At 51.7% G+C, this 24,332-nt stretch overlaps 1 protein-coding gene across 8 annotated transcripts in view; it reads right to left on the reverse strand.

Moving 5' to 3' along the window:
* SLC25A48 (solute carrier family 25 member 48) overlaps positions 1 to 24,332 on the reverse strand; it is a 40,684-nt gene that overhangs the window by 930 nt on the left and 15,422 nt on the right. For 4 of the 8 annotated variants that reach the window (XM_054568420.1, XM_054568418.1, XM_054568425.1 and 1 more), the window contains 2 exons: positions 12,063 to 12,320; positions 9,622 to 9,801 (listed from right to left, as the gene is read on the reverse strand). In XM_054568420.1, coding sequence (XP_054424395.1) covers positions 9,622 to 9,801; positions 12,063 to 12,320 — 438 coding nt within the window. Of the gene's footprint in view, positions 1 to 2,629; positions 2,760 to 9,621; positions 9,802 to 12,062; positions 12,321 to 24,332 lie in introns of all 8 variants that reach the window. The other 4 variants (XR_008528713.1, XM_054568422.1, XM_054568419.1 and 1 more) reach the window with 4 other exon arrangements.

Consider the following 24,332-nt stretch of genomic DNA (forward strand, 5'->3'; position numbering starts at 1 on the left):
AACCACATCACAAAACCACCACCTTACGCTGTGTTCACGCAGTTACAAATGGTCCCGGGGGGCATGTACGTGTTGACCTGGAGAGAAGTAACTGAGCAGGTGAATGAGGAGGAAATGCTCTTCTTCCCAGGACTTGATGGGAGCCGGGAGGGCCCTGTATCTGGCTGCCGGAAGGAGGCAGAAGCTGCTTGGAGCTGGGCTCGGTTTGCTGCAGGCACTTGAACACAATTTCACGCCATTCCCACAGCTGATCGTCACCATCCTACCACTTCCCTAGTTCTCTAAGGACATCATCTCACTGTCCTTGGTTTAGACAAGAGGGAGACACTGGTTTCCGTGTGGTGAAAGCATGGCTAGTACCCTGGCCTGGACCGCGACCTGCCCGAGATCTCAGAGCTCCGCAGCAAGTTCAAACCCAGGACTTGCTAGAGGGCCTTGGAGTTCTTGGGTTAGGGCAGGAAGTGGAACTCCTTGGGTGAGGTTGGTTTAAGATGAGGGTCTCAAAAAGTCATGGCAACCCCCTCACCCCAGCTGGGAGGCACTTGGCCTCCTCCCCACCCAACAGAGGACAGACAGACAGACAGACAGACGTCTATGCCCTTGTACATTCAGAGCACTTTCAAAAAGAACAGCTTCCAGTTGGGGTGGTCACTGTTCTGAATGGCCAAATCCAAAACAATCAGGATTTGGCTTGCTTGAAACCTCTTCCTTCCTCCTGAAGTAGCCAGCCACCAGGGTGGTCACAAGTGGCAGAGTGCAGCCGCTCGGCAAGCGTCCAGCCACTCTGGACCTGCCAGGCCTTGGCATTAAAACCCCCTTCCAGCTGAGGGTTTAGAGACATGGGAAAACGGTCCTGGACTATTAAACAGGGAGCATTATAAAATGTCATGGGAAGCAGGATCCTGTGTTGGGGGTACACATAAAAAACACTTGGAAGAATAATAGGAAGGTCTTGGAATTACAGTTTTGTTTTGTTTTTTTTTTGTTCTTTCAGTTTCTTTTTTCTATTTTTCTACAATAAAAATGTGTTGGTTTTATTGTAGGATTTTTTTTTTTTAAAGTCACTTTTATCTCTTCAAAGCGGGGAGTGGCCAATATCTGAGCACAGCTTTTAGAACCAGATTTCTCTTCCCTGCCCTGGACATAACCCCGACACACTAACTGGTTGGCACAAGATGTTTAAATATGCAAAAGACATTGCTACTCTTTTTCTTTTATATGAGAGGGCAAAAAGCCAGGAAAGCTGTGAATGTGGGTGCTTTAGTAACAGCTAAAAGCATTGGATTTAAGGCCACGTCTAGGGCTTGGCCTGGGCTCGCTCTAGCCAGCCTGGCCTGGCCTGCCCCTGCCCTGGCTCTAGCGGCCGGGCCCAGCCGGGGTCCTGGCTTGGCTGCCTCGGCGGAGGCAGCAGGGGGTTTGCGCGACTTTCCTGATGAAGACCGTACTTCTTGACAGAATTTGCAGTCACCACAGCCAAAGCAAAATGGTTTCTGGGTAACTAGAAAATTCAGCAACTCGCTCCACTTTATCTTCTGAGCTCTGCAAGCGACCGGTTTGGGGCGAGAGGAGGAGAAACAAGAGAGGACAGTAAGAGGAAGAACTAATGAGATACTGGAGGTTGATCATCCAGCCCCTCGATGATGTTTCTGAGTGGCTCAGTGCCAAGCTCTGAGAGAGCCACAGGCCACACAGAGGTGAAATAATGGTGGCAGCTCTCCTGGGACTTCCGTACTGGCCGGAGAGTGAGGAAAACTGCCAGGCAGTTATAATGCAGGCGGGTGTGGTAGGGACTGAGCAGGGGCCGTGGGAGGGAGCCCACAGCAGGCACAACTCCTCCTGGCTGAGGTATCAGGGTAGGCTTCCTGGAGGAGGAGACTTCTAGACTAAGGCCTGGATGACAAAAAGGAGTTGATGAAGCCAAGAACAAGGGGGAAGGCATGAAAACAGGGTGGGGACAGCATGTCAGGCAGGGACAACATGCAAAAAGACCCAGAGATGACGGTGAGGGTGGTAGGCTTACGAGGGTGGTGAGTGCAAGGTGAGTAGGGACGGCTGCTTTACCTAGAGGGCAATGGGGAGCCACTGAAGGCATTTGAGCAAGGGAGTCTCTAGCACATATTCCTGATTTTAGATCCTTTGGGTCACTGTGATTTTTCTGCAATGAGAAGGGAGAAGGAAAGGGGGTGGGAGGAGGATGGTGGGGCAGAGGTTCTCCCCTAGAGCTTTGGAAGCCTATTGGTGGCTCTCAGCTTCAGGCTCTGGGTTCAGTAGGGCGGTGGAAGATGGTGCCCGTGTGACAGGGGGTAGGAGCCCCCGTTTGAGCCCTCACTTCCGAGCCTGGGTCATTACATTGCACAGTGAAACTACACTCTTCCCCGAGGGCCATTGATGCTGCTGTGTGGACAGACAGACAGGTGAGCTGACTCCACAGAGGTAAGTCCTGAGCACTCAGCTCACCGCCACCGGGAGGCATCTGAGAAGGGCTTTGGATGACGAGAAGGGCGGCGGCCCTAGCCCCAGGACTAACCCAGATTGGAGAGCAAACGAATGCCAGAGAGAGATTTTCATGGCCGAGAAGAGGGTCCGAAGCTCTGGGAGGTGCGACTGGCTGGGGAGGGAGCACACCGACCTGGCACTCAGGGGCTGGTCACCGCGTGGTCCCCTCGGATGGCCCGCAGCGAGAGCTCATAGCCCAGGAACATGGCCGCACTCATGGGGAAGCCCCGCACAGCGTTCACCGTGATGCCTCTGAAAAACACCTTTGACAGGACACGGCGTTATCACGGCGGGGCTGGCCCGCACCCCCTGCAGGGCCGCGCTGAAGGGCAGAGAGAGGGCTGGCGGTGATGGCCGCTCAGGCGCCCGTCTCAGGCTGGGGCCCACTGAAAACAAAGGGCCCGGGCGGGCGAAGGCGCCTGGGATGCCCCAGCCACACCCCTGCCTGCACCCAGGCCACACCTGATGGCACTTTCCCTTCCAGGCCCTGGTCCACAAGCACTAAATGCTACTGAAACACTGTGAGTCCTGTGAATACTTGCTTAATCGCTGCTCTCTCTTGGGAAAACACACACACGCACGCACGCACGCACGCACGCACGCACGCACGCACGCACACACACACACAGAGGCACACACAGCTCTCAGGAGCCTGGAAGTCAGAGCTCTTCACTTGGCAGCGGTGGGCAGAGCACCCAGCCACGACTGCTACTGTGACAGGTGCTCCACGGGACGTCCCCCAAGGGGCCGGGTCGGGGAGAACTCAGGCTGTGCTCCCCACGCGGAGACGGTGGGCACAGAGTCGAGGCACAGCTTTGCCATTTAGTAGCTGTGCAGCTTGGGCAAATGGCAGGCTCTGGAATCTCCAACTTCCCACCCGTGAGATGGGGAAGCGTACTGTTGACCCGAGGCAGCTGTTGAAGGAATAAACGAGATGATGCTGTGAAGCCCTCACACGGAGCCCGCCACGCGGTGAGCGCTCCTCATCTACTGACTGTCACGGCACGTCCTTATTATCAAATCATCCCGTTGCACAGAGTAGCATCAGCCTCGATCACTCGTGGGGCCTGCCTGGACCAGCTGCTAGCCTCGGCCTTTCACAGGAGAAGACGGTCTCTGCCTTCCATCCCCAGGGAATATGATAAGCTGCTTTCCTTTCTCCCTGATCATCTTGCCTGCTGCAAAAACACGCTCATCAATGAGATCTAATTCCAGCCCTTGAAAGTTTAAACCCACTGGGGGAGCTAAGCCCCATTCAGGAATAACTACAACATTATGTAGAACATGATGAACACAGGTACGGGCTTTGGTGAGCAGTGGGGCGGAGAGGAGCTGTCCTTCAACGTCCTCTCTGGACAAAACATCTAAAGGCAAATTCCTACCCAAGCATAAATGATGACCCAATCAGTCAGGCATAAGATGCAAATCTGTTAACTGACTCCTGTATAATTTACTAAGTTCAAAAAATAGAGCTAGTGTTGTAATTTTAAGAAGGCAGAAATCCAGCCTTTTGCCTCTCCCCTTTTCTTGGTAGTCGGGGGCTGTGTTGTCAGAGCCAGTGCCGGCCACCGTCTGTGGCCAGGACTTCGGGCGACCTTCCTGCAGGAGAGGTGCCTGCACCCTGACACTGCGTGGCAGCCCGGGAGGCGCAGCTTGACTGGGCTGGGGAGAGAAGGGCCTCGAGGACTTGGGGGGAAGCCTCTGCCTCAGGGAAGGGAGCAGATGGACCAGGATCCCAGAGGCAGGCCAGCGGCCTCTCCAAACCCTGGAGCAATTCGTGTAGCGGGCAGGTGGGACCTTTGAACTATTAATACTCCTTCTCGTGTCCAACCTTGCTGGAATTCCACAGGGGCACCCAAGGAACTGGGTCAGGCCCCTGGAGGAAAACTCCTTGCTAAGTGCCCTCAGAGGTCCCCTGAGGCCCTGGGCTGGGCTCTGTGAGGCCAGGAAGCCAGCAGGACCCTGCATGGAGTGTGATCCTCCTGTCCCACAGCACTGGGCCTGCAGGAGCCAGGGGCCACTTCAGAGAGACAGCTGTGACCTCCCTCCAATAGCTGCGGCTGCTCCGCCTCCACTCCCCGAGGCCGAAAGGTGGCGAACAAAGGGCAGACCTTCTGGCTTTTACCGCAGCTTTCAGAACACAGAAACACTAGACTGAGTTGTTCCTCGGGGAGCTTCAATGGCTCCCTGCTGCCCAGGGTCAGGTGCACACGCACCCCAGGCCTGTCAGGATCCACACTCTGTTCCTACACTTTCCCGCTTACCCCCGTCGCGCCCGCTCCCGCTCCGGCAGGCCAACAGCCTGTCATCCCCGCCACCAGGGGCCTCTGCCGGGAGGCTCCCCAGATCTGGCTGCGCCCTCTGCTGGTCCTCCCAGGGCCACCCCAGCTTGGCGCGTGGTCCACCGCCTCCCACGCACTACGTGTCTCCACCATCACAGCGCTTCCCACGCCACCTTCCCGTTGCCCGTGACTGGCGTGTCCTCGCACTAGTGACCCCAGTGAGGGCAGGCAGAGCAGGGCAGCACGTGCGGTTTCCCCCGACTCCCCAGCGCCGGCGCTGGGCTTGGCCTAAGCGCCCCTCAGCAAATCTTACTACACGAATCAGTGGGTGGGTGGATGGCTGGCTAGCTGGCTGGCTGGCTCATGAACAAATGAATAAATGAACAAATGAATAAAAAACTTCTTGATACAAAAAAGAACGGTCTCTGAACGAGAAGAGTCCCAGTGGTGACTGTGATCCTGGGGGACCCCTGGAGTGGACAAAAGGCTCCAAAACCCCTGAGGTGCAGAGCCGAAGATCAACCAACCCTGGGGCCTCAGGAAGCTTGTCTGCCACAGTGTTCCTCTCTGGCTCTCCTCAGAGTTGCCCAGTCTCATCCAACTGTCCCAACCCGCTTCCAAACAGTCACCTCTGTGGAGCTAAAGGACACCTCCAGTGTCCTGACTTTGGAGACAGCGCTCCAGGTATGGGCCATGGCACGTGCAGCCCACAGTGACCCAGCAGGCAGGGGCTGGATCCAGGACCCCCTCCTCCCGGACGGACGTGGGAGAGCTCTGAAAGGCCTGGACTTCTAATCCCGTCACGAAGGCTGCTGGACGGGTACTCGTTACGTGAGTTACGAAAAGGGCTGCTAAAATCACACAGCCTCGCTATCATTTCACCGCTTTCCCATTCTCTCTCACCACTGAGCTCTTCTCCGGTGGGGACGTGGGAACAGCTCAGGGCTTTGTGCCTGCCTCAGTGAGGGGCAGTAAAAGTGTTTCCGAATGGGTACCCTGCAAAGCCAGCGGCTGAGTCGCCTGGGGCTGGAGCCTCCCCTCAGCCCCGGGGAAGGGTGTTCCTCCCACCACTAAGCATTTGACTGTGAGACAGGCCAACTTTCCAGGACTGTGTGGGATTTTTTTGTTATTATATGTTACTTATATGCAAACACACATACAATATACATAAACATACACACACTCACATATGGTTGCACAGGCTGTAAATATTTTTTGGAATGTATTGCAAGAAATAACAGTGATTGCCTTTGAAAGAGGATTCACAGGAGGGATATTTAGACAGTATATCCTCTTATACCTTTTGAAGCTTCCTGTGCTCATACATAATCTATTTATAACCTAATAAAAAATTTAAAATTAATCTTAGTGAGGTGATTAATCAGGCTGAATATTGCTATCTCTGCTTAAAACCTATCTCTAACTATGGATCAAATGCTATTGAGATTAAAAAATTTATCATCTGGCCTTCTTGCCCTCTAGGACATAATTTTTTTTTTTTTTTTACAGAACATTGTAATTTTTGAAGGAAATAAATCAGTAATATATTTTGCCTCTACAGACACTTTTAGAATTATGGCATTAATATTTCAAATAACACACAAAAATATCTCAAATAAAAACAGAGCATCTCATTTGACTCTCTCTCATGTGCCCCTCTATACTTATCAGTGATCGGTGAGTCACAAACTATTCCTCTGCCAAAAAGAAAAAAGAAAGAAAAAAACAATTGAGTTGAGAATTCCAGGAAGACAGCAGAGCAGGAAATCCCAGGAGCCTGCCTTCCCTCCTAGACAACGACTATGTGAGCAGAATCTGCCTAACTTCAGAATTCTGGAGTTCACTGAAGGCCCACAGCTCCCAGGGGAAGGTTTGGACAGTAAATTGCGATTATCTGCAGTTGATCTCAGCTCTCAGCACAGTGGCAGCTACCCACCCTCTGCTCAAGCCCTCGGCAGGAGGCTGTGCCCGTGCTCCCGGAGCAGGGTGCACGCAGCTTATGGGAGCCAGGGTAGGCAATAAGGACCCGTCCTCCCAGTATTGAAGATCTGGTTCTGATTGCTGATCACTATTTCTGATCACAGAGGTGCCATTGTTTTTTTCACACAGCCCACTCCCATTGATATAAACCCCTGCCCCTTGGGCTGAAGTGACTTCCAGGGGATTTAAAGGCTCAGGCCCCTATCCCTGCATTTTTCTCTCTTTTCCATTTGAAAGGCAAGCATATAGGACTAGGACATTTAAAAGCAACTGCATAGTTGGGAAAAATTAGGAAGTGACTGAACATGCCCAAGGAAAGGTGAAGTCTCAGGAAAGATCTGAAAGGACCTTAAGTTCACACCTGATCCTTGGCACAAAGACAGTCTGAAACAATCAGAAAAAAAAAACAATAAACAGAAGCAATAATAAGAAGCACATTACCCTTGGAAAAGAAAAGAATCTGATCTCCAATGTAACCACATTTTTAGATTCAAATGTCTAGTTTTTAACAACAACAAAATCATAAGGCATATAAAGAAACAGGAAAGTATGGTCCATTCAGAAATAAATTAACAGAAACTGTTTCCCAAAAAGATCTGAGAGCAGAACTATTTGACAAAGACTTTAAAAATAATTATCATAGGTGCTTGAAGAACTAATGGGAGATGTGGAAAAAGTCAGGAAAATGATATGTGAACAATGTGGAAATATCAGTGAAGACAGAAAGCTCATAAAGAAACCAAACAGAAACTATGGAACTGGAAAGTACAATAACTGAAATGAAAAATTCATTAGAAGGATTCAAAGGCATTTTTTAACAGGCAGAAGAAAGAATTAGCAAACTTGGAGATAAGACAATGATAATTATTCAGGCCAAAAATTACTGAAATAAAAAAGATTGAAGAAAAGAAAACAGAGCCTAAGGGATCTGTGGGAAACTCTCAAGCTGATCAACATATGCATTGGGGAGTCCCAAAAGGAGAAGAGAAAAAGGGGCAGAGAAAATATTTGAAGTAATAATATCTGAACACTTTCCAATTTTAAGGGAAGACATGAATATAAACATTAAAGGAGCTCGACAAATTCAAAGTATGATGAACTCAAGGGACCTCACATCAAGACACATAATAAACTTTCCAAAGATGAAGACAAAGACATAATCTTGAAAGCAACAAAAGAGAAGCAACTCATAGCACAAAGGATCCTCAGTACGATAACTTTAGAGGCCAGAGACAATGGGAAAAAACATTCAAAGTGTTAAAAGAAAAGAAAAGTCAATTAGGAATCCTATATCCAGCAAAACTATCCCTCAAGAGTGAGGGAGAAGTTAAAACATTCCCAGATAAACAAAAGCTGAGAGATTTCATCCCTGGACCTACTGCAAGAAATGCTCAAGGGAGTCCTTAAGGGTGAAATGAAATGACATTGGACAGTAACTTGAAGCTGCATGAAGAAATAAAGACCTCAGTAAAGGCAAATTCATAGTGAGAATGATGTCAGCATCATAGCAGCATGAGACATTCCTTGTTTTGTCTCCACCTCAACAACAAAAACTTGGCATCCATCCAGGAACAAAAGTACCTCTGTGGGAGTTGTGGGTCTAGCACCATATGCCAGGGGACCCAAGAGGAGTGCCTCCCATCTGAGTACCAGGCAGACAGACCTCAGTACTGGCAGTGGACCTGACTTTAGCCCCTCTTGGCCATGGTCCACAAGCACCTGGAGAACACTGACTTGGGCAGTCACCCACAGGTGAGAGAGCCTTTGGGGAAGTCCAGGTTTCCAGAGGAGAAGTTCCAGCACTCCAGTGGAGCAATATGTGTTCACACACACACACACACACGCACACACGCATACACGCACGCACACAAGTTTGGATGCATTGGAGTGGGCGGTTAGTAAATATTGGAGGGCTTGGGACAAGGCAGCCACATGAGAAAGGGCCCAGAGATCGGTAGTAACATTAAAACTAATAAAATTGCCAATACCGATACCAACGACAAATAGGTAACTCTTTCTAAATGTTCTCTGTGTGTGGTGCATTAAAGTAAGCACTTTTTATATGTATAATTTAATTTAACCCACAACTATTCCTGTTGTTCATGGTTATCCTTGGACAAACCGAGCCCCAGAGAGGTGAAGCAACTTGTTTGGATTCCTCCAGCTCACAAGGGGCCAGGCCTGGCTTTGAACTCAAGGCTACTGATTCTGAGAGGCATGTCAAGAAAATCAGGGGCCTATTCAAGGGAGAACAAACAAGGGCTTCTCTGGGCGGTGCTAAGGGCATCATGGGAGGCAAGATAGACAGGGATGGATTCATTTATGACCTTGGACACCAGGCGTGGAAATCTGGTCTTTACTCTGGGACAGTTTAGAGGCATCAAGGAGCCTGGGTTCAGGACTAGACCCTGGGGTGCAGGGAGGAGAAAAGAGGTGGAGGCAGACGTGGCCTGGTTGGAGGCCGCCTCAATGGCTGAGACCAGAGGTGTTGGGCTCTGGATCTGTGGGCGGGAGAGGAGACGACAGATCCGGGAGCTGGAGCCTGTGAGAGGTGATGGCTGAGGTGGTTCTGGGGCTCCCCACATGGAGGAGGGGGAGGTGAGGCACAAGCAGTGAGTGAGGAAGGACCTCCCAGCCAGTGCGTCCAGGTCTGGGCTCTGCCACGCCGCAGCGGCCGGACCCCGGTGGGTACGCGTCCTCTCTCAAGTTCCATTGTGGGGGGAGGGGCGCGCCCACCCCTGTCCCCACCCGGGCGCAAGGACCAGATGAGACAAGTTTCTCTCTTAGTGCTTGGTAAACGGTAACCGCCAGCACCTCTGTTTCCCTCTCTATGATCTCGCATCCCCCCAAATGTCTGACCCACCTTCCAGGGACTGACACCGACCCCGCACGACTGCCGTGGGGCTTACTTTAAGGCCGTCCTGCTGGTAACTCTGGGAGATACAGTCCAGGACACCTTTGTATTTGTTTAAATAAACCCCGTCAGCTTGGAGTCGACTTTTCACAACATCCATAGGAGTCGCTGTCCCCCAAGAAATTGCCCCTGTAAAGAGAGACAAACAGGTGTCAGGGGCTGGCTGGGGGGCGCCTGGAGGGGACCCCGCAGATTTCCACCCTCAGAGGCTTCATAAGCTGCCGAGGGAAGTGAAAACGCTCAGGGTTGGGGTCTGTAAAGGCTGCTCCCGAGCCTCCCTTGCCCCCTGCTGTGGGGCCCCCTGTAGGCCTTGGGTCTGTCATCTGTAAAATAGGGCTGCAGTCCCCGTCTTCATGGGGGCGCCGTGAGGATAAATACATGGGTGCACGTGCAGCATCTAGCACAGTGCCAGGCGCACAGCCAGGGCTTTGAAAGTGGGAGCCTTTGTTAGCCGCCCCTGCGGAGAAGTGGGGGCGGGCCCCCCAGCACTCCAGCGCCTTTCCAGGGGCAGGGGAGAGCCCAGGGGAGGCCGGAGGCTGAAGGCTTGCAGCTCCCAGAGGCAGGATTTACCCTGAAGAAGCTAAACAAACACTTGCATGTAGGCTGCTGGCCAGGGACGGGCCAGCCTGGGGATTGCAAAGAAGAGCAAGAGCAGACCTTTAGAAATCTCTTATCTTTTCCAGATATATGGAGCAGAAGCCTTAGGACCACATGCCCCTGGGTCATCCTCGTTGGATAAGGTCAGGTGCCCTGGTTTGAGCACTTATGTGACTTTAAGAGACCCTAGGAAAACAATTGCGGGTTATTGTGTAAACACAAAAATTGGCACACCCACAGGTGTGGAGAGGAAAACAAACCGTTGCCAAAGTTCAAGGCAGCTGGTTCACAAGGTTTTGTAATTGCTGCCTGGAGGCTTCCCGGAGAGGCCTCTGCCCGCCCCAAGCCCTCTGCCCACCCCGGCACCCAGCCCCTGGGGCCCCCGGCCCATGGCCCTCAGGGAGCCCCCTGGACCTCTTCCTCCTTCCGCCTCCTGCCAGGATGACAGGCACGCTCCCCTGCCCCTCAGCCCGCAGGGAGGGTATGACAAATGGAGGTTGGCCGGCCAGGCCACCCACACCTGCTCTCACCAGGAATGAGCAAGGGTGGGGGTGGGGGGTGGGGGGTGGGGGATGGGGGCAGGGGACGGGGTAGTTGTTTCTCCTCTCAGGCAGCAAGTGCTTACTGAGCACGCACTAGGAGCCAGTAGGGGCCAGGCCACAGACTGGTGGGGGCGAGAGAACACTGGTGTTTGGTGGCTAAGACGTGGGCTTTATTCTGTGTTGGCTGAGTTTCAAGCATAGCTACTTATGACGACGAGGAGGAGGCGGGGGAAAGACAATGGTTTTCTCTCAGCATCGAACACGCCATACTATCAGCCTTCTTAAAAAGCAATCCTCTCTTGACTTCCACGCCCCGCCGGCCATCGCTGCCCTTCTCTCGGCCCCTTGCAGCCCGGCCAGCTCCCCCGGAAGCGCGGTGGGACTTGGGTTCTCCAATTTCCTTTACCCTACTCCCTCTCAATCCCACTTCGGCCAGGTTATCACACCCTTCTCTATCAGAACAGGTCTTGCCAAAGTCCCTGATGACATACACACACCACGGCAGGGAGAGAGCCGCATGGGCAGCCTGCAGCTGAGAGGGCGGTGGGGCCGGAGCTCAGCCGTCGGCGCAGGGCAGAAAGTGAGTGCAGGCGGGCGAGGGGCAGCCGGGTCGCAGAGGGCCTGAAACACCCCTGCAGGCGCCCTGCGTGGCGTGGGGACGCAGTGTGAGTTCTGAGTAGGGAGACTATGTAATTGGCCCATGGCCACAAAATGAGTAAGCGTGAATGTGAACCTGGATCTTTCTGAAGCAGAGTCCCTGCTGTACTGTCTGCACTGGCCATGTGACCTTGGGTTGGTCACTTAATCTCTCTGAACCCGAACTTCCCTTATCTGAAAGGTGGGGAGACTGATTTCTGTCTCCTGGAGGTAATGAAATGCTCGAACAACAAGGATTTACAGGGCGCCGACGTTCAGGAAAGGTGAAACGCAACGAGCAATCTCCTTTGCAAAGCTCAGAAGCACTTGACACAGAGTAAGTGCTCAAATGTATCTTTGGACTGAAAGGTGAAAGCTCGGACAGAGGTACTGGTTATCCCCAAAGGCCCAGCGGGGCGCCGAGGGGAGAAAGGGAGGACCGTTCCCCATTCCTAGCCCTTTCTCTGGCACATAGTAGGCACTTCTCATGGAATGGTGGGGTGAGTGGCTGGATGAGTCTTGCCCCGCTGCGGGGCTGAGCAGGGCATGGGCGGCTCCCCAGCCGCCCCACTGCGGCGACTAGCACAGAAACAGGGATCAGCGCTGCTGCCTTACCTGCGATGCCACCTGCCAGCCACACGGCACAGGGGCTGGGGTCAGCATCGGCCTCGGGTGTGATCCAGTGGCTCACGAACACGTAGGGGATAAAGTAGAGGCAATAGCCCGGGACGTCCCTCAGCAGCATGGCGCTGGCGCCCCGGTACAGCCCCGCCAGGCCCTCCGTCCGCACGACGGCGGCAATGCAATGCACAGGCCCCTGGTAGGCTGGCCGCTCCCCAAGAGCCACTGCCCTGGGCTTCAAACTGAGGTTAGCTGCAAAGACAGGGGGCAGAAGATGACGAGTGACCCAGGGGGCAAGAGACTGGCCACTCTCTGGCCCTGGAGCCAGCTCGGCCCATTGATAGTTCCCACTTACGTGGCCCATTGGTTTTTACCCAAACTCCTGACCTCCCTGGCAGCTCCAACCAGGGTTCTGGAGCCCCAGCAGGGAGCCCCTGCCAACGTGGACAGCCAGGCTGGCGACAGTCCCATCCAGGTGATAAAGCACCAGTCGCCTTAGAACGGCCAGGAGTCCCTGGCCAACCATCACTGTGTCTTCCTAAGCAGATATGACTGTAGAACTCCTAGGCTCAAATATGAAAAGCCATACCAAGCTCCTTCTTGGGGCAGAGACTCGAGAATCCAGCACACTGTGTGCGTGTGTGTGCATGTGTACGTGAGTGCATGTGCATGCGTGCGTGTGTGCTTGCGTGTATGTGTGTGTGTGTGTGTTCAGTGTGGTAAAAAAGTATAATACATGAGATTTGGACCCAATTCCAAATCCTGGCCCCACCACTTACAAATAGTTTGTCCTTTGTAGGTCACCTTTTCCAGCTTTTGTTTCCTTACGTGTGTAAAGAACACAGGCCAGTACTGTGTTGTATACTTGAAAGTTGCTAAGAGCGTAGATTTGAAAAGTTCTCACCATATACACCCCATAAGATGGTAACTGTGTGAGGTGATGGATGTGTTAACTAACTTGAACTTGACAATCATTTTGTAATATACACGTATATCATCACATTGTATACCTTAAACTTACATAATATTGTATGTCAATTATACTTCACTAAGGCTGAAAAAGGGTTTGTTCAAAAAATAAAAGAACAGGCTGTCATGAATACAAACAAGCAATACCTATAAAGTGCTCAGCATGGTTCTAGAAACATTGTAGCAGCGCAATAAATTATCCACAGATTATTTCTAAGACCCAGGTTGACCAACACAAATCAGGCGCAGGATGCTCTAGCTAACGGGCTGGACTTGGGCTCACGGACTTACTCCAGCCCCGGTGTCATTGGTCCCTTGAAGTCCAGGGACACAGGGCCGCTGTCCCCTCATCTGACCTGCTGGGTCTCTGTGGGCACATCACAGGGTGCTATGTCTGTAGCTTCTTCTAGGGGTGCGCGTAGCCAGCAAGCAGGGACCCTCTCTCAGATTTAACCCTTCCACCAGCTCCCCTGCTTCTCCATCATAGACACTCGCCGCTTCTGCTGTGGACCCTTTAGCACGGCTTTGACTCCTGGCCAGAGAGACCTCCCAGTGCCCGTACGGACAGAACAGACTCTTATTCTCAACTTCTTCCCTCCCTGAAGAACTAGCATGACATGCCCAGGAAAGAAATTTGCCTGTGACCACACGACCATTTTGCCACTGGGGTTTAATTCCCAGTACACACCACCTCAGTTTGGTTTTACAGATGCTGGCAAAAGGGCAGATCAGTTTGATTACAGAGTTAACTTTTAAGTCACCCAAGTAGTTCTACCTTTATCAGAGGAAAGGTTAGGACAAAATATTCAGCTTCATGATGTCACAGTCCAAACTGGGGATTTGGGAGTCAAGTGCAACCTTCCACGCATCCCAGAGTGGATGAGGTCAACGAGGCGGTTTCTCTTTTCCTAGAAAATGTGATTGAACAAACGAATCCTGTATTTTCCTTCTGTGGGCGGCAGGGGAAGAGTAATCACAGCCATGCTGTGTGGGCAGGAGGCTGAGTCCCCTTCACTCCTACAGCAGGTCCCACAGGAAGTGACCCATTTGGCAGGGGGTAGGGGTACAGGGCCCTCTGAACTCAGGGCAAGATCAGACACTGTGGTCTTTGAACACCTACTGAGATATTGCCCTGGCTGGTGTGGCTCAGTGGATCGAGCACTAGCCTGTGAATCAAAGGATCGCTGATTCGATTCCCAGTTGGGCACATGCCTGGGTTGTGGGCCAGGTCCCCAGTGCGGGGCGCTCGAGAAGCAACCACACATTGATGTTTCTCTCCCTTGCTTTCTCCCTCCCTTCCCCTCTCTAAAAATAAATAAATAAAATCTTTCAAAAAATAAAAAATAAAGAAACCCGCTGAGATCTTGCTGGGCACTGCCTCCTCTCCCAAATCTACTATGATACGGCCAGGGTCATCCGGTGGAATTTTGGCATGAGACAAAGTAGATGTAATTGTCCCAACATATAAACTTTTCCTGGGCCAGGCTCATGTCCAAGTGTAGTGATCTAGCCCGGGAGTCAGAGATTTCATGAGCCACCTATGGGAATGATGTGGCTTTCACAAGTTACTGATAGAAGGAGGGTCTCTGATAACATTCTGCTTGTTTGGAGGTACGGATACTGAAAAAAGTACTAGCCCAACCTCCAACTGATCCTGTTAACAACGAATTCGTTTCCTTTTCTTTCCAGAGTGAGCAACGAGGAAATGCTCTCGCGAGCGCCTGGGGCTGTGCTCGCCTCCAGGTAACACGACCTGGCCTGGAGTCAATGTTTGCACAGGTCAGCGGTGGGTAGCACGTGGGTTTCAGGAGGCAGAGACTGACAGGCAGTGTCAGATAAGGCCCCCCCTGTGGGAGGTCCCAACGCTGGAAAAAGAAAACTTGCCAAACCTTGAACCAGCCCTGTGAACAAGACCCTAACCTCTACTGCTTTTTTTCCGCAAGGCAAACAATAAGGAAACTCTTTTGCAAATAACAGATATATATATGATTTTATTTTCTGAACCATTTCAGGGAGAGTTGCATCCACAATGGCCCTTTACCCCTAAATACGTCAGAATATGTGTTCGCTAAGAATGGGGTATTGTCTTACATACCACAGTGCAGTTAATAGTTTACATAACCTACACTGACTATACTGTTACCTAAAGTACTGTCTATACGCCCATTGTCATTTGATCTCATAATGACTTTTATAGCATTCCTCCCCCTCCCCGGGACGCACCCAGCGGAGTCCGGTATTGAGTTTAGTTGTCCTGTCTCTTGAGCTTCCTTTAATCTGGAGCCTTTCCACGCCTTTCTTTGTTTCATTATGACTCTGACATTTTTAAGAGTGCACTGCCCCCTCCTTGTAAACAGGATTTTCCTCACTTGGGGTTTGTTCAATGTTTCCTTATTATGAAGAGCTTATACGCTCTTGGCACGACCTCCTCCCTGTCCTCACCTCTTTGCCCGTGAAGACTGATCACTCTTAGGAGGCTTCTCTGGCCTCCTATACTTGTGTTTTGCTTTGTTTTTTAATTAAGGTATAATTTACCTTCAATAAAAGGTATAGCTAATAAGTGCACAATGGGCGAGTTTTGACAACTGTCACCACATCCTGCTGAGAAAATGACATCTTATACTTGAAACAAACGGTTTTGGTCCCAGCCCACGCAGGCAGAGCAAAGATTCCAAACCTACCTACCTTCTCCTGCTTTTGAAGGTAAAAGAACTCTGTGACATCGATGTGTCACTCATGCGGCGCAAATCTTTCTTTTAGGCAATGGTGGTTACCATCTGCATTAGCAATAGTGGCGAGGACAACTCCTCTGAGACCACAAAGCAGAAAACAGCAGAAATTGCTCTCAGTTCCTCAGGCCACAGATTCCCCCACGGCTCAGCAGGGGAGGCTTGGTCCGGGGAGGCCTGGCCAGGGCCCGCAGCAGCTGGACTCAGAAAAGCACTGAATTAGGATTCTTGGTAGCTCTAGCAGCATGACAATTTTAGTTTTTGAAAAACAAATTTTGCTGATCCCTGACAACTGACTTGGGAAGTGGTTGGCATGCAGCTCTTGGAAATATGGACTGAAATCCATGGCCTTGCGTGTCGTTCGCCCAAGGGCCCAGAGCGGGGAGGCCAGGGGCTGGGTTAGCACCGGGAGTCCTCACTCAACGTCCTAGGTAGGTTCCTGCACACGGTGACTTGAAGCAAAATGACATACAAAGAACCACTTTTACCACAAGCTAATTGATACAAACACAAGTTAAGTTCTACGGCATATTTCTGGTCACAAAAACACCACCAAACTTCTAAATAAAGAACCAAAACACTTCTAATATCAAACAGTAAAATAAATGTGAGCTATGCATACATTTAAGAAACAGTAATCAGAAACAAGAACAAGGATTATTTTCCAACCCGCTCATTCCAGCTCAGGGCCACAGGTAGCCAGATCCTGCCAGGCAGCGCAGGGCGTGGCCGGACCCACCCTGGACAGGATGCCCTCGCGTGGCAGGGCCACCCACACGCACGCACTCAGACTGGAACGCTTTTGACACGCCAGTTCATCTCACACACACATCTTTGGGATGTGGAGGGAAATTTGAGCACCCAGAGAAAACTCACGCAGACATGGGAAGGACATGCACGCTCCACCCAGACAGGGGCCCCAGCCAGGAATTGATTTTTTAAATCACTGTTAGTAAGAAATGAATGACATTGAACAAAACAACGTCATTCGAGGCCCTGCTGTGCTCTGCTTGCGCTGAGCTGAACCGCCGGCTCTCAGCCTGTTGTTCCTGAGCCTTTAGGACTTGGGCTGGGGATTTGAGGGGTGCGTGGTACACATGCAAGTATACATGGCAGTTATTTTCCTTTAGGGTGAAATGTATTTAGTTTCTCTAATTAGAATTTTTTGTTACGTGAGGATGAGATTATGAACCAAATTTTGCTTGTTTCTTATCACAAGAGGTTTACTGTTGAGACTATTTTTTGCTGTGCTCTCTAAATCAAGAGCCTATTACCTATTACAATGATAGGTAGGGGTTATATGCCCCAAACACTCAGAAAGCTGTGTTTTTCTTAGTTTTCCCAAATTCAGTTAGGATCAACTCGAGCCCCAATACCAAGACTGGCAGAATGTCCAAAGTCAATGAAATTGGTCTCCATTCTGTTCCTAATTTTCCCCCTGGAGTGGAAGAGGGCCTACAAAATTCCAAAGGACCCCCTCCTCCGGAGGCTCGACCTTGTCCAGAGCAGGCCCGCTCCTTAGGCCACACGCTGCGGCTCCAGCTGTGCTGGTCTGCCCCAGGGGCCGGTGCTTTGCCGCCCCCTTCCTGGGCCAGGAAGGTAAACCTCCTTCCCTTTGAGGAAGGCTCTGCAGCGGGCAGGGGCTCCCAGGTTTGGCCAATCCTAAGAGGCACCCATGCCACCACCGATGAGGGGTCCTCCCACCTCAGAGGGGGCTGAACCGGCTCAGACACAGGTCAGGGCCCCCACAGATGTGCCACTGCCGCTCCTCTTCCCAGAACCCAGGACCACGGCGCAGCATGACGCTGTTCCCCCCTTACATATAGACAGGAAGAAGTCTCATGCCTTTCCCTTCTTAGACACGCTGTTCATCTCTTCAATCAACCGTGGCCTTGGAAATAGGAATGGTCACTGAAACACCACGGCTGGTCATTGATTTACCGAGGTAAGCAGGGCCTGGCCCTTGGGGACACGAGGACCTGGTCACTCTCCAGAAAGGAAATCACGACTAGGCTGCCCCTGTATGTGTGAATATTGGGGGTCACTTTTACAGAAAATCCTCAACAACTCGGCCATCCACAGAAAAGGCCCTCCTGGTCCCCAGTCAGTGGCGTGCAGGTTTGCCACACATTCTGTGCTTGGGTAAATCTTCGCAGGGATTGTGGGGGTGGGGGTGGGGTTGGTCCTCAGATGGAAGTGGCAAACGCGGAGTTACTTTGACACCAGAATCCGTAAACACGATATAGATTGAGAGAACTCCTAACATGTCTGACATGTACATTACGGCCATTTTTTTCTCATGTGCATAGGTGCTATGGTAGGGAACACAAAAATATTTACTTAAATATTCTAATAATAATATTAATATTAAACATTGTTACTAATAATAGCCTCTTGTCATATGGGTTTTCTTAACCCTCAAATGCTGGAAGGATGGCTGCCATTCTATGGGTTGGACCCCGTTTTATATATAAAAAAGGGACTCTTAGAAGAAGTTGGAAGCCCCCCGCTGAGGCAAGAGGCTGTACCCCTATTACGGTCTGTCCTGATTGCTGCCATTGTGCCCTTAACTGGTATTTCCCACCATTAGTGAATTTCCAGGTGGCAGGAATCACACACTGTGGCGTGTCCCAGGCCACTGTGGCCTTGTGCCTGCCCAACACTGTGTCCCATATATGTAATTCAACATCCATTCAATGAACACTTGAGCATCTGATCGGGCAGATCCCAGGACCGGGGCCTCCCAACGGTCTACCTACCGTTCTCCTCATTCTCTAAGCCTGGCTCTATCTGGCCCTTGTGCCAGAGGCTATAGATAGTAAATGAAACTTCCAAATCATGGACCCAGCTACTGCACTGGTAAAAGATGCTACGGAACATCCAGTCATGGGCAGGCATCTCCTCCAGCAGACGGGCTGGGTGTGGCCGCAGTGGTCTGGGTTGGAGAAGGCTGGTATGACTCCTCAGTTCACTTCCCCAGTGAGAACTGGGGAACTCTTGCCCAGCTCCTGTTTCCAAAGCGTCCAGCAGTTTCCTCATGATCTGAAGGGTCCATGGTATCCAGACAGTTTAGTAGAAAGAACCTGGATTAGGAACAGCCGAGATTTGCTTTGCTGCTCGGTGTGATTTTATGTACGACGTGATGCAAAGGACTCATCCACACGAGGCCTTGGTTTCCTCATCATCTACAAAAGGGGAAGGGAAAGTGGCCTGTCCACCTCGTTTACTTTTGCGAAAACTAAGTGAGAGTGTTGGTAAAGTTACTTTACTAAAATGCATGTTGGGCAACTGTTCTTTCCTCGAGGCAAAGAGTTATCATTCCTAATTTTATTATCCTGTCCTGCTGTGACCCCGGATCCTGGATCCTGGATCCTGGAAGCGCTGGACCTGCCAGCCTGAGGCAGCGGTGGCCTGCTGCCAAGCCTACTGTGGGAGACAGTGAATTCCCACATGGGGCCAACAACTACCAGTGCTGGTGTCTAGTCCACAAATCAGGACGATACTTGCTCTTGCCAATTAATTCAAAGAACAAATGGATGTCACCAATGTGGACAACTTCACAATGGTGTGTTCTGTTGTGTGTACCTTTATTAGTCTCTGGTAGCTATGGGGGGCCACAGTTTGAAAAAGGCTCAGTTACATTGTGCAGAATTCAAGGACTCCTCTGAAACTTCATGGCTAAAGGCCTGGTGTCTCTGCAAACCTCCTCCTTCCACTTCTGGGCTGCCATCGCTCCAGCCCTCACTTCCTATTAGCAGCCCAGAGCCTGCTGGAGAAGAAGGCCCCAGCTGTATGGTCCTGGCTGGTCTCCGTTTTTCGTGCCCCTTGTCATGCTCCCTTCCCTAATCCACACCTCCCCATGCGGGTTTCCCTTTAGGAAGTTGGCATCGGTAATTCCTGCTGTGCACTGGGAAACTCCTGGGCAATCCGTTGTGTCAGAAGGCTGCTCCTCCCTAAGGCCAAACTTGGCTGTCACACATGTTTATGGTAGCAATAAAGCTATGTTGCCAAGGAGAGCAGCCGATGTATTGAGGGCCTCTGAGACGTAGTAGGTGACATTCACAGAGAGACGTTTTCCTCTGATTCAGGGCAAAGGGAGAAATGGTTTCACTCCATCTGTCAGCATGCGGATTCTTGGGCTCAGACAGGCTCCGTGTCCCGGTGTGTAGTTGGTGATCTTACCTGCCTGGGTCCACGTCTCTGCTATGGCCATCCAGCCCAGGTGGCCTCCTCTTGACATGCCTGGGGACCTTTTCCTCCTCAAATCCTGGGCTTTCCCTGCCCCCCTTATTCTATTCAGATTATCTTGAACATGGAGACCCAGGCCTCCTGAGGCTGCTCCCTCATTTCCTTCCTCTTTGCCCTCAAAATTCTCTCCGAATTGTTTCTTTCCTTCTCCTCTCCCAACTTGGAAAAGAAAGCCTTTTTCCTTCTCCACCCCTTGGTCCCTGTCCCCAGTGTCACCCCAACTTTAGCAATTCTCTCTTCACTCTCTTGCGCTACATTGGGGACAGGAGCCTCTCAGAACCCTGTGCCCACCCTGGAGCAGCAGAGTGAGCACAGACAAGCCATGTAGCCTGAGCCTCAGTTTCCCCACCTGTAAAATAAAGAGAATGACCGCGCCTATTCATAGTCAAGATGATTTGTTCATGGAATGTGCGTTGGTGTGCGTCGCACAGGCTCCAGCTGGCGGTGCCATGATGGCATTCGGCTCCTTCCCAGACTCTTGTGCTGTTTTCTCATCGATGGCCACCCTCTTCTCTGCGGCTCACATTGGCATTGGCACCTAATGTTGTGACCTCAGCTGTCACTTCTATGTCGGTCACTGCCCTGTGTGCACCTCCAGTCCCACAGGCCGCCCACGCCACGCGAGCCCAGAGCCCAGCCCAACTCGTCACACCCTCGCCCACGCCCGCCCCGCCGGCCAGGCCCCCACGCAGCCACAGCAAGCTCGTGTTGATGGCCTCCTCTGTGCCAAGCGCTGTCTCACACGCATCCTCTGCCATTCAGTTCCCCGCATGGGAGGTTCCACCCAACGGTCACCCAACTTTGAAATCCTGGGTCATTTTTGACACTTTCTTCTCTCCAGCTTGGCCTGTTGGTTCCCCATCACCGATGCCTCCTCAGTCGGCCACTCTCCTCCCTTCCCTAATCCACGGCCGTGCATCAGGCACACCTGACCTTTCACCTGGCCTGTGGCAGCAGCCTCCAAATCCACGGGCGCACCTCCGCTATTCCCACACCTTCTGAAGACCAGATCTACCTTCCTACCCCACGGCTCTTCTCTGGTCGTTCTGGGGTCCAAGACGCTTCACTGCCTGCCAAATAGCACCTGGACCCTTCCTCTGTGGAGAAAGCCACACTCTCCACTCACCTGCATCTTCCCCTCCTTACACTGAGCATCGGCACTAACCTAATGGAGCCCACATTCCACCACGTGCCGGCCTTTCCTGCCACCGACTCTTTCCCTACACAGTTCATCGGTCTGAAACACCTCTCTCAGCCCATAACCCATCTCTATATCCTAGCCTGTATTCAGAGACCCATTCAACAGCCACTTCCTCTCTGGAGACTTCCTGATCTGCAGAGCCAGGCTCTGATGGTTCCAGAGCCTTCCACGGGCCCTTCTCACTCTACACATCTGACTTCCCTCCAGACTGCGTGCTCCCTGCAGGCAGGGACTGGGGTCCGATACCTCTGATTCACCTGCCGTGTTTGACTCAGAGCCGTGCTCTGGGGATGCTTGTGAATGAATGAGTCGATGAGTGAATTCGGACCGGTGTGCCGGTCAGCCCTGCGCCTCCCGCGGGGCCTGGTGCAGCCGCTAGGGTGCTGAGCAGAGTTAATGCGAGTGCTCCTTCGAGCCCTCGCACTCTGCCCTCTGGTGGTATGGAGGACTTCCCGCTCTGCACATTAATTAGGCTACTCATGAAAACACAGACCTGGTAGCTCCCAGGTCGGGGAACAGGAGTGTCATTGGCCGTGGTCCCCAGGATGTGACTTGGCCGGGCAGCAGCGGGGCCAGGGCTTCCAGCGCAGGCCCAGCAGGGCACCCAGAGGGACGCAGGCCTGTGCAAAGGGTGCTCGTGGCTCTGAACGGAGGGTCTCTTTACAGAGGCCTTACTGTCAAGGCCACGGCCGACTGAACTCAGGCCAACTCTTGTTTGCCCAGTGGCAGGGTCCCCAGGAGAAAGCCTCAGTCACGGTGGCAGGGGTTCCAGGAGGGAGAACTGCCATGGGGAAGCAGCGGTGGCCAAGACCGCGTGGAAATTCCCTCTAAACTGCAGCAACTGCCAGGGTAATTTGGTAAAAATTACCCTGTGGAACAATTCCACAGCTGGAACCAAGAATCTTAAAAATGACCATAGCCTTTGACCCACTCACGAATCCAAGAGCCCACACATTTAGGAAAATAATTCTAAATGAAGGCGATTCTTTATGGACACACTTGCTGATCATATCGCTGTTTTTAAAAGAGGAAAAACTGTAAACAACCTAAATGTTCATCACTAGGATGACTGGTAATAAGTTTACTGCCCTGGTCAGGAGGCTCAGTGGGTTGGAGTGTCGTCCCGCACACCAGAAAAGGCTGTGGGTTCAATCCCCCCTCAGGGCACACCCCTAGGCTGTGGGTTTGATCCCTGGTTGGAGCACGTACAGGAGGCAGCCGATCCATGTTTCTCACACCAATGTTTTTCTCTCTCTCACCCTTCCTCTCTCTATAAAAATCGCTAAATATATATCTTAGGATGAGGATCTACAAAAGTAAATAATAAGTTTACTAAATTATAGCTAACACTGGTTTTATGTTTTCAATGTGCCAAGCACTGGGTTTGCTTTGCAGATGAGTAAACGGAGTCTTGGCCATGTTAGCTGAGTCGCCCGAAGTTTCCTGACACCGGTAGAAGATTGGAAGCAAGTGGCCTAACTCCAGAAACCGAATTCTGACCACACAACGTCATCCCTCCCAGTGTGTGGGTGTGCATGTGTGTCTCTGTGTGTCTTTGTGCATGCATGTGCATTTGCACATCTTTTTAAAATATTGCTCATCTTTTAAAAATATTATCCATCTATTTAAAATAATTTATATGCAATTTTAATGACATAAAAATTGTTATAATGTTGAGCTAAAAATAGGATATGAAACTATCTATACAAGTACAACCTCCTAAAATATTTAATCTATGTGTATAAAAAAGGGAACACAATTATGTGTTAATAGTGGTTGCTTTTGGGTAGATGGGTGTTTCCTCCCTGGATAGTCAGCATTCTGTATTTCGTACACTTTCAACCATGGGTCACCACTAATAGACAACCAGGCTTTATATTTGTAAATCTGCCACCCAGATGGCCTGAGCTCTCACCTCGACCTCCAGTCCACCTGTGAATATCCCCAAGCGGAGAAGCCAGGGGCTCCTGGCACCGGGCTTTGCTACATGGGCATAGTGTCTCATGGCTCATCGTCACCACCCAGGAAATGGGCTGGCAATTCTGGGGTGAAGCCACAATCCCACAAGCCCTGCTCAAGGCCAGTGGAAATGCCCCTGTCAGCCGAGTCACCACACAGAGCGGGCGTGAGCCAGAGCGGAGACCACAGCTTGCAGCCAGCGCCGGCCTCGCCCTGCGCAGCCCGCGTAGCGCTTTGGGCTGCGCAGCATTATGTTGGTTTGGCTTTGTTTTTCATTGAATTATCTAATAATTTCCAATTGAAAGACCTCACAGAAAAATCTAGCTTTCTTCCTTCTCTTAAAAATCGGAAGATCCAGGCCACATGGCAGCAACAGTCAGCAGGAGCGGAGTGCAGCTTCCCCCACAGACAGCATGTGCGCCCCCCGACCCCAGCTGCCTCCCCAGCACCCACGCGGACACACGTGCCTGAACGACTGCTTCTCCAATAGCAGAGTGATGTGGAACGTGAAATATGTTCTGTGTCCACATTTCAGAGGAAAAAGGAAATGTAGGCTAGGAGGGCTGTGGGTTCAAAAAGGGCAAGAGGGTTCACTGGCCAGTCACGACTGCTCGCTTCTTCACCTCCCTGGTCCTAGTGAGCCTTTGCGTTTTCTACCTCAGGCCTGGTGGGCTCCTGAGGAACAAGGACAAGGAAACAGCATCCTTCCTCCTGTTCTGGAGCGAGTCCAGGCAGAACGCACGGCCTGGCGACACTGCACCTGCCTCCCCGGCTCCCTCCGCAGTTGACTCGGCTCAGCACCTGCAGTCACCACGCCCCTCCCCCAAGCAGCTGGGATGGGAGGTGAGGAGAGTGGGCCGTGCGGAGGGGAGCTGCCCAAAGCCACAGAACACAGACTCACCCCTTGGGACCCACGAGCTGTGCCATTACCTAAACAATGTCATCTTGGAGATGTGCTCCCAGCCCACATTGCTCCCTAAAGTTTGAGGCTGGTCTGGCGCATGATGATTTTGTGCAAAGGCCCAAAATTCCACTTCTACAAAATCTTGGGGCAGAAGCAGAAACAGCAGCAGCGGGCTCTGAGTCAGACGGCGTGGGTCCCTGCCCACGGTCATCTCCCTCCAGGGTGGTGACCTCAGGCAGCTGAGGAAGCTCTCT

This window comes from Pteronotus mesoamericanus, unplaced genomic scaffold (genome assembly GCF_021234165.1).
Source record: "Pteronotus mesoamericanus isolate MK-2021 breed Mesoamerican mustached bat unplaced genomic scaffold, CSHL_Meso_final contig_2, whole genome shotgun sequence".
Taxonomy (NCBI): Eukaryota; Metazoa; Chordata; class Mammalia; order Chiroptera; family Mormoopidae; genus Pteronotus; species Pteronotus mesoamericanus.